The sequence below is a fragment of the Sebastes umbrosus genome, chromosome 11, assembly GCF_015220745.1.
Source record: "Sebastes umbrosus isolate fSebUmb1 chromosome 11, fSebUmb1.pri, whole genome shotgun sequence".
Lineage (NCBI taxonomy): Eukaryota > Metazoa > Chordata > Actinopteri > Perciformes > Sebastidae > Sebastes > Sebastes umbrosus.
This window is the reverse complement of record NC_051279.1, coordinates 10345417-10355476: the sequence shown is the minus strand read 5'-3', so window position 1 is coordinate 10355476 and position 10060 is coordinate 10345417. Positions and strand designations below refer to the sequence as shown.

At 40.7% G+C, this 10060-nt stretch overlaps 1 protein-coding gene across 1 annotated transcript; it reads right to left on the bottom strand.

Moving 5' to 3' along the window:
* Window positions 1-5714: 5714 nt before the first annotated feature.
* Window positions 5715-9180, bottom strand: pou3f1 (POU class 3 homeobox 1). The gene has a single exon (XM_037785651.1). It carries the CDS (start codon window positions 8660-8662, stop codon window positions 7295-7297), a length of 1368 nt encoding a protein of 455 aa, XP_037641579.1. The 5' UTR covers window positions 8663-9180; the 3' UTR covers window positions 5715-7294.
* Between the last annotated feature and the right edge of the window lie 880 nt (window positions 9181-10060).

Below are 10060 nucleotides of genomic sequence, written 5' to 3'. Positions count from 1 at the left end.
GCAGTCAAGAGGCATTGCGGTGCCTTCGTTACAGTTGACAAAAGCCAAACTTGAAGGTGAGGAGAGGGGACAACCTTTAACATGGGAGTGCCATGTCCTCTTAAGCGCAACAATTAACTTTGCAACCTTGTGCAGTAGTTTAAAAGACCTCCTCGGCGCCTGTGCTGTGTGATTTCAGATGTGTCATCCTGAAAAGACTAAAAAAAAAAAAATAGAACCATTATTATTTCTGCTTTGTTTGGTTAGTGCGCTATCCCTAATACCTTGGGCTATTTGCAACCTTTTGTCAGACATCCTACAAAATGAAGGCAGCACAGATGATTGCATTTATCTTGTCTTTCCCACTCTGCTCTTATCACCTGTTAAGGTTGTCACAGCCATTGTTTAATCCCAACCAGCTCACCGAATCAGTAGTAATTGCTGCCGCTGAACGCCTCTAAAGTATGATTTTCTTCTCATTGTGTGCCACCAACGGTAACATCTATGTGCTGCTGCCTGGAGGCAAGTTACTGAGATATTAGTTCTCCACTCTCAGAACTGTTAGTCACACTGACAGACACCTGAGGCGATATAAAATGTCCCTCAAAGCCATGAAAGAGGGAGACGGGCTACTTCTCTTCTTCAAAACCTCAGAGTGAGGAGCAAAGAGATGCAGAGGGGTGGGGAGAGCTGCACTTAAACCCCTCTCGCATATGGGGGCCATACCTTGGAGTAGACATGAAGGGGGAACCCATATAGCTACAAGGCCCAGTATCATAAATAACACAAGACTTCTCCTCTCCCGTCTCCGTCTCCTCCAGTTCACTGCTGGAGTGTTTCATATGGTAACTAGGTGTTCACTGTGTGGCCACATTGTTGCCCATCTTTCAAGTGGCTCAGAGGAGGAAACCTTGAGGTAGGGGAAGAGAAGGAATTTTTGATGACAAAATGCATTATTCTGTTCTTTTTTCCAGTCTCCATCCTCTCCCTCTCTCTGCCACTCACTGTGGGAGTGGAGTATTTATTACATAAACGGTAAAAAGAGGAGAGGAGAAGTCGGCTGGAGGAAGAGGTAGTAATAGAGAGTAAGAAAGCTACAGGCTCTTTCACCTGTCAGGTTAAAAGTGTGGGTTGGATGGAGGAATGAGTGTTTTTTTTCTCCTCCACACTCTATCTACAGATTATTATGTATGTATATTGTAGATGGCCTCTCTATGCAATTTAATCAGTGTCGAGCATATCTCAGTATTGATCCAATAGAACTTTAACATCACCTGCCATAAAATAAAAAAGGATGCTTCTATTAAAGGGGAAAGTGTATTTTAAACCTGCTATGACTTATTAACACAGTGTAAAGGATGCACAGTATTTTTTCATGTGCTTTTTTCTTGCCATCTGTCGCATCTGTCAAGCTAATAAACACTTTCTAATACTAAGGTATACATTTTTATATTTAGCAATAAATCATGTACTAATATATTATAGATCAGTAATATGTATTAAGGCCATTTTTTGGGTTGCCAGGTTATGGACTTGCACTTGCAGGATGTTGGGTATTAGGTAGTGAGTGAAACATTAATTCAACTCATTTTATTTTTATATAGCATCAAATCATAACAGAAGTTATCTGAATACGCTTTTCATAAAGAGAAGGTCTAGACTGTACTCTATAATTTATAGACCCAACAAGAGATCCCCCAGATGCAACAGTGGCAAAGAAAAACTCCCCTTTAGTAGAAACCTTGCCGCCCGCCCAGAGCCACCCGCCGGCCATCTGCCTCGACCGGTTGGGTTGAGAGAAAGAGAAATAATATGTTGTTAAATAATTTGTAGCTGAGGTGTTCCCGACCAAGTATAATAACTTTAGTTTTGTCTGAGTTTAACGTCAGGAAAATGCAGGTCGTCCAGGTTTTTACATCTTTAGGCAATCCTTGAAGTTTAGCTAACTGGTTGGTTTCGTCTGGCTTGATCGACAGATATAACTGGGTATCATCTGCATAACAATGAAAGTTTATGGCATGTTTTCTAATAACATTGCCATTACTAAAGACTTTTTTCACTACAATAATCTAATAAGTCTGGAGATGTTAATGAGTGGCCTTTGGTCCTGGTGCTCTTCATTTATTCCCCTATGTGTAGGTGATCAAGTTATCTATTGGAGGGATATTTGATTTGAATTTGAGAGAGCAAAAGACAAGTGCTGCTGGAGGAGAACATACGCGAACCCAAGGGGTATTTCAAAGCCTGGCAACTCAAAACGTGTTCTTACAAATGGCTTATTACTAATCTATAAAGCACCCATACATTATTTATTGAACATTAATAAAGCCATTAACAATATATAAACCCCTTAGAGCAGGCCTTATTAGAAAGTGGTACCCAGAGCTACAGACTGCGCTGCCTATCAGTATCCTGGCTCTACAGCATCATCCCATGTCTCTGTACATGAGGATGATCTGGAATCCCAAGAATCCAAACCAAGTAAATTATTCAGCCGCTCCCATTATTTCCATAATTGCCAGCATTGTAGTGGTGTTTGTAATGTCATTAATAACAGGCGTCGGCGTATAATACGCTTAATGTTATTTATCTGTTGGCAGATAGCTTGATGCTGCTAATCCTCATTCATTTGCTGTGGATCAATGCAAATCCGCTAGCGTGAGTGAAATCCCCCCTTCCCCCCTTCCAGAGCCGATGGTTCCTAATGTATTTTCCCACCATTAACCAGCCATAATCCCTGCTAATCATCACTAATCCACATCTCCTGTGTGTGACGATACTTCCATGATGAAGGAGGCATCGTGTTCATGAGCGCCCGGGCACTGCTGAGGCTGGAGCTCCTCTGCAAGTGCTGCCGAGGGCCCACTCAGTGTAGGAGAGCAGACTGCTGAGAGGGGGAGAGGAGGATAGGAGGGAAGGGTGCACTGTGGTGATTCGTAGGTCAAATAGCTGGGTTTTGCTGTTTTGTGATGAGTTCTGCTCATGTATTATTGATTTATCGGCATAATGGAGGTTGTGTCCCCCCATACGGCACAGAATAAAAATTGCATATCATCAAATCATAACAGTTGGTAGCAGTCACCACAATCTCTCTTGTCTGGTCAACTGTGGACTCCTTCTGTTTCCCCATCTATGTCCACTCTGTAGGCCTCTGTGTTTTTGCATTGCATTTCAAATCATTTCTATTGGTCACCTAGAGGCCCTCTGTAATCCAAGTGTCAGTCCTGATGCCGGGAGGTTTGATTTTAAACTTTTAAAAAAGGGACCTGGTGTCTCTCTGCTTGACTCACTGAAGTGAAGAAGTGACAGACTGAGGACTATAGTTAACAGGGTTGCAAGGCTACTTGTGAAACTGCACAGAAACAACAGTTTACCTCCAGCAGTGTCGTATAACCCAACCCAAATGAGATTTATTATCTATTATTAGCTTGATATTTGACATGAGAAGGAAAACACAACTTAGTCTCTGTTATAAATCTGCCTGTCTGCATGCCAAAGTGTCCTCGAGTGAAACAGTGAACGCTAAGTTGCTCCCTGGGTGCTTTACAGCAACCCACTGCTCTTACAATGCTTAGGATGGGTTAAATGCAGAGGTCAAACTTCATGTAGATACCTGTATGTTTATGATGATTCTAATAAAGTTTAGGTTCTAATAAAATTTAAATGAAACTTGCAAAAGGTGCAAAGGTGCAGGATACAGTATTTGAGCAGGTGGAATTATTAGTCATGCATGTTTGAGCTGTGTGTGTTTTACAGAAACAGACACAAACTATTGAAAAGATGTTGACAAGGATTTTTTATATTATTTGTATCGTTACCTTTTTGTTTTTGTTATTATTGGTAATTTCTATCAAACTTTGAGGTAGGGTATTATAGCTTTGATGTTGCAGTATCTGGATTGATCCAGCAGGGGGCGCCTGTGACCTGCTGTTCTCTGACTGTTGCTTTGCTCCCTATAGTGTTGGCCTCCTCTCCCTCAGTTTGACCACCTCAGACAGTGCAAAGACACTTTTTTTCCACTTTCATCACAGCAGCACAAAGGTCCGGTTTTAAAAAACGCCAGTCTTCACATTAGATCTTACGTATAGTTATTTTAACACATGTAACCCTAACACATGACCGCACACACATTCATTTTAAAAGCAAAAAAAACGCAAAATGAAGAATAGTATTCGTGGATATTGAGTGTCAAAAGATGTGTAAATGGCATAGAAATTAATAACAGTCTGTCTCCAAAATCTGACCTGAGTTTTCTTTAGAAACTGAATGCTACTCCAAAACTTTGCGCGTTGGGTGTTATGACGCATGACGGCACACTTTCACTGAGGAAAGTAGTAGACTAATAAAATATACAACTATTTCAAATAACTTGCCCCCTAATAATAAAAATAACAGCCTGTGAATATGGACACGTTTAGCTTCTTCAACAACTTGAACATTGAAAGCTCCGCACATGTAGAATGTGGAATTTAGAATGTAGAATGTTCGTACATGTAGCTTTTCACGGTGGTTTTCAAAAAGTGTAAATGAAACAGTAAAATGTTTTTTTAGAAGTAATTAAAATCCAAAACACCTGCACTGAATCTCTCCATAAACCTTTTAAGCTGTATTATAGTCTAACATGTAGTCTAGATCATGTAAATGTAGAAACAATGCGCACTGCCGCTGTGGCCCGTGGGATTGTGCGTAAAAACAGAAGGGGCCTAACTTTAAGACTGCATTTAATATATGATTTAGAGCAATTTAATATTTACTTAGGTGCTAAATAACATTAAAATATGTTGCCTGTGAATGCAGGCCTGTCTTGAGTCCTATTAAACTTTAGGGCCTGCCGTTTTTTTTGTTCATCCTTTATGTGTTTTCTCTCTCTATCTTTTGGAAAAGAGGCTGATTTTTTTTTGCCTGCAGGCACCTCTTGTCTCAGATCAAAGATTCATCACAATCCGCCTTTAAAACGCTTAAAACATGACAGTGATGATGGTTTATATAAGGAAAACTGTTCCATATGATTGAAAGGAGGCCTATTAAGGCTACTACTATACTAATAATAATGATAATAGTAGTAATGATAATAACCACTCAATGAAAAGACAATAATTCCGTATTGATATTGCACAATTTAATACTGCGATTATTACACAAAGATGTGAACAACGTCAGAGGCTGTGTGAACTTAGCAGGGAATGCCTGAGGTAAAATACTGTTGTCTATTCCCTTTAACAGCACATGTAACACAGCTTCTGATTGAAACGACCCCCTGTTACATAACCAATCACTGCTATTCCAACTTTATGATCAGGTTTATCTGGTTTTGCCTGGTGATGCCACAGCAGACAACAACAAAAGGACGAGTGGTTTTGGATCTTAATGAAGACAAAAGACCATTTCTTGTATATATGTTTTATGTAAGTAATAAAATATTACTATAACATAAATATAAATGTGACTTTGCAGTCTACATTTAGCAATCAACATACAACCAATGTAGTAAACAAAAAAGAAAAACATACTGAAAATCCACTGCAACATAACCATTAACAGAGCCAAACAAAAAAGCTCCAAACACGTTTAAGAAATAAATATATATATATAAATGGTCAGATTCATAAATGAAATCATATTAAAATATCTTCTTGGAATTAGTAAGTGTACAAAACTGCCCGGAAAGAAACAAAAAACAAAACAATATCTCAGAACAAATACAAGTTTACATATTGGACATATTTACATATCGGAAATAATCCTGGCAACATTTTCTTCTAAAATCTTTTTTTTTTTTTTTAACTATTATTATTTTTTCTTGAAAAAAAAAAAATCCCTCATCTGTATTGAATAGCACACTGCTTTTAGGCTTTTTGGACTGGTCCAACATTGAGAAACGACACACAAACGCATGAGATTTTTCAGATTTCCTTTCAGGTCAGAAAAAAATAAATATATCCAAAGTTAAGTCCCTTTTCATCGCTTCCCCCCTTATTAAGGAATTATTATTTTCTTTTCTCCGAATCCAGCGTTTTAATATAATACAGTGGATTTATGGGGACAAAGGAAAAACGGTGTAACCAGATTGAAACATCTAAAAACACAGAGGAACAAAAAATAAAAAAAATCATGTACAGGCGTGATATTCCGACATGGGGCACTGAAGTTACCTGAGTTATTATTACTTTTCGTTTCGTTTTTGTCATTTGACCAATCTCTCTTGAAATGTTTGGAATACAACAGGATTATCAGGCAGTGAGCAGTGTGAGCTGACAGCGCTCTGTGGTGACAACCAGGAAACCTGTAAACATGGGATTTATTGTGTTTTGAGCCTATTGGAGATCAGCTCCTCACAATTTTATTAACAAATATAAAATTGCAATAATAATAATATCAACGAAAGAATAAGTGCTCCATGCAAATAAAACAATAATTTCAAAACAATAAACCCCCCCACAAATAAAAGAAAATTCCCCTTTTAGCGTCTGGTACTGTAATGTCGACGTGGTCAGCTGCAAAGCTTTAAATATTTTTTTTTAAGGCATGCAGTCAGAACTTAAACGTCCTGTTGCATTGGACATTTTTTTTTCTGAAATGTGTCTAATTATGAGTGTTTTTTCGGGGTGCCATAATTTCCATCACTTCTCCACCATCAACTCCCAAAACTAGAGGCTGCTCTGATGTGTTTACAGTAGCAAATAAAGACAGAAATCATAAGACATAGTCTGCAGAGAAAAAAGAGAGACACTGAAAGTTATTTTTCCAAACCAAAACATCACACTCAATATAACAAAGAAAGTATACACTAATATTCAGAAATCTGGTTAATCAGTTTTTAAGCCTGAAAAAGCAAAAAAAATGTTCATTCAGTGTATTATAATCTCCAGTGTTGATCAGGTTTTTCCAGGCAACCACCTCGTTCTGGTGAGCGCACAACAGTTCATGGTTACACCAGGAGGAGATGGCCTCAAGTTGCCACATTTAATTACTCCCCCATTTGAAACAGCCATGGGGGTATCAAATTTTACTTTATATGCCTTCTCCTCCATATAATTTTGGTAAATAAAGATCTTTGTTTCACTTTAAATGGAATCAGTAATATTTTTTTGTCCTTTTTTTTCTTGATTTTTTTTTTCTTATTAACATTTTTCCCCCTCTTTGCCATCTATTTGTTGGACATCTCCGAATACTATAAGGGTTCAACTTTTTCCACATGTCTCTTTTTCTCTCAGGAAAAAACAAAAGCCAAACTTAAATACTGTAAACTCCATTAGTCCCTTTTTCCCTTTTTTTCTATCCCCCACCTAAATGCTCGGATTGTTCATGAAAACAGTCACTGTACAGGACTCTGTAGTGTGCGGTGTAGAGGAGGTGTCTCTGCTTGGGAATAAACGTCCTCCATATTCGGGTGAGGGACCCCAATGGGTGTCATTCTTTTCTCTTTTTGTCTCCTGTTGCAAAACCAAACGCGCACAACCTCTTTCTCCAACTGCAGAGTGTTGGCTAAACTGGTGATTTCGTGCGCAGACGGCTTTGGACACTTCAAGAAATGATTTTCCAGCGCCCCTTTCACCCCAACTTCAATGGAGGTCCTCTTCTTTCGTTTCCTGCCCTGCGCTGCAATCTTGTCCAAATTGGTTGGACTGCCCGTGTTGGAGTCCGTCTCCTCCAGCCACTTGTTTAGCAGCGGCTTAAGTTTGCACATGTTCTTGAAGCTGAGCTGCAGCGCCTCAAACCTGCAGATTGTGGTCTGAGAAAAGACGTTTCCGTACAGGGTGCCCAAGGCCAAGCCCACGTCCGCCTGCGTAAAGCCCAGTTTGATCCGGCGCTGCTTGAACTGCTTGGCGAACTGCTCCAGGTCGTCGGAGCTGGGCGCGTCCTCGTCCGAGTGGTCCTGATGGTGGCTGCCGAAAGCCTGCTGATGGTTGGGCGACTCCATCTGGTTGTTGTTGTCGTGGCTGCCCGACTCGTCGTGGAGAGAGTCCCGCATGATGGCGTGGTGCAGAGAGCCCGGTTGAGGGCTCAGCATCGCGTTGAGGTTCGTGTATCCAGGCTGCGAGTACACCAAGGACTGGTGAGTGTTGGACGCTGCAGGGGACAGCGGGGACAAGTGGTGGGTCGTGGTTTGCGCCCACGAACCATGGTGGGTACTCTGCGTCTGCTGGTGCACCAGGTGAGATCTGTGATGGAAGCCGGAGCTCAGGTCCTCTCGGGTCGTCACTTGGCTGGCTTTGCTGTGCTCCTGCTGTCCGATGTGGGTGCCGCCAGTGGACGTCCAGTCGGTGTTGGACGTGGGCAACCACTGGTGGTGCGTGAGGCTCATCGGGTGTCCCGTGTTGGTGGCCGCGAGCCCTTGCAGGTACTCGTGGTGCATCATTTTCTGCACCTCTCTGTAGGTCGTCCCCTGGTGCATCCTATCCGAGTCCGGATGCATGAGCGGGTTGGACGGTAAGGAGTTATTCCGAGGAATATACTGAGCTGTTGTCGCCATGGCTCCTGTACTTCGAAAACTGACGAGCGCTTCGGAGGGTCTCCAGGCTTTAGAGCCCACAAAAAAACACGCAACAACCTGCTCTGGGAGGTCTTGGTGGAAAAAAAAGAGCGAAGACACGCCTCCACCGACGCTTGTTATTGGCTCCTCTTCTGATTCAAGCCCACTGGGGACATATTCAATAGGAGCAGGGGTTTTCAGAGCATGCATGGATATAAAGCTCCGATCTTACATATGTTATAGAAAAAACACATGTTTCTATTTATTAAATGTCTCTTTGAGTGTTTTTAACAGCACTCATGTCATTGCGTAAAACCTGTGCGTAAAAGTAACATTTTTTTTTTTTTTACAATTCTCTCCAAAGAAGGTGATTTGATTAGGTTTCCCTTCACTTTAGGTTGGTTGTTTTGCAAATAACCACGTGGGGGAGTACGGAGATCTTTTTGAAGGGTTACCCAAAAACCCCCCTCCACCACCTCCTCCTCCTATCCAACATACACTTACAAAACACGCACCCAGTGCACCTTTATAATAGGTCACTGATGATTATAGCGCTCCTCATTTGAAATAGATTATAAGGCGGCGAGATGCTCCATGCAGCTCTGCAGCCGCCCACGCGACCAGAGAGAGGCGTGTAAAATACGCGCCTGTTCTGTGATGTGCGTGTGTGTGTGTGTGTGTGTGAGTGTGTGTGAATGCTGCTGTTAAATGTGTGTGACAAATTTGGGAAAAAAAGCATTTGCTTCTATTTCAAAGCCTCCGCGTATGTCATTTATTTGTATTGTCTCGGTAATTTTTTCAATGTTGTATGATCTCATCATCACCCACCCACTTAGTTATGATAGGCCAAGATACTCTCTCTCTCTCTCTCTCTCTCTCTCTCTCTCTCTCCTCCACACACACACACGCACGTATAGTGCACACAGTATACACAATTTATCATCTTATTTTGAAATCCCTGAACGTTATCAAGGTTTTAGTGCATTATCTGATAATTATCATTTATCATAAAACAGTCTAATTTTTTATATGACATCCTCTCTCGCTCTCTCTCTCTCTCTCTCTCTCTCTCTCTCCTCCAAACACACACACGCACACGCACACGCACGTGTAGTGCAGGTGACACACAGTATATACACAATTTATCATCTTATTTTGAAATCCTTATCAATGTTTAGTGCATTATCAGATAATTATCATTTATCATAAAAATCATTTTTATATGACATCCTCACTTGCCAAGCTGCTTGAAATGTAGCCATATTCAAGAAAATAAAATATATTTTTTTATATAATTTACCTCTCGAAGCATTTTTTTTTACTAAGCAGCAGACTTGGAGAGAGAAACCTTGTGTCTCTCTCTCTCTCTCTCTCTCTCTCTCCTCTACACACACACGCACACGCACGCACGTATAGTGCAGGTGACACACAGTGTACACAATTTATCATCTTATTTTGAAATCCTTATCAAGGTTTAGTGCATTATCTGATAATTATCATTTATCATAAAACAGTCTAATTTGTATATGCACTGCCAAGCTGCTACTGCACATTTTCTGGATTTTCCCTGGAAATTTAAGCCAAATCAAGGAAATAAAATATGTTTTT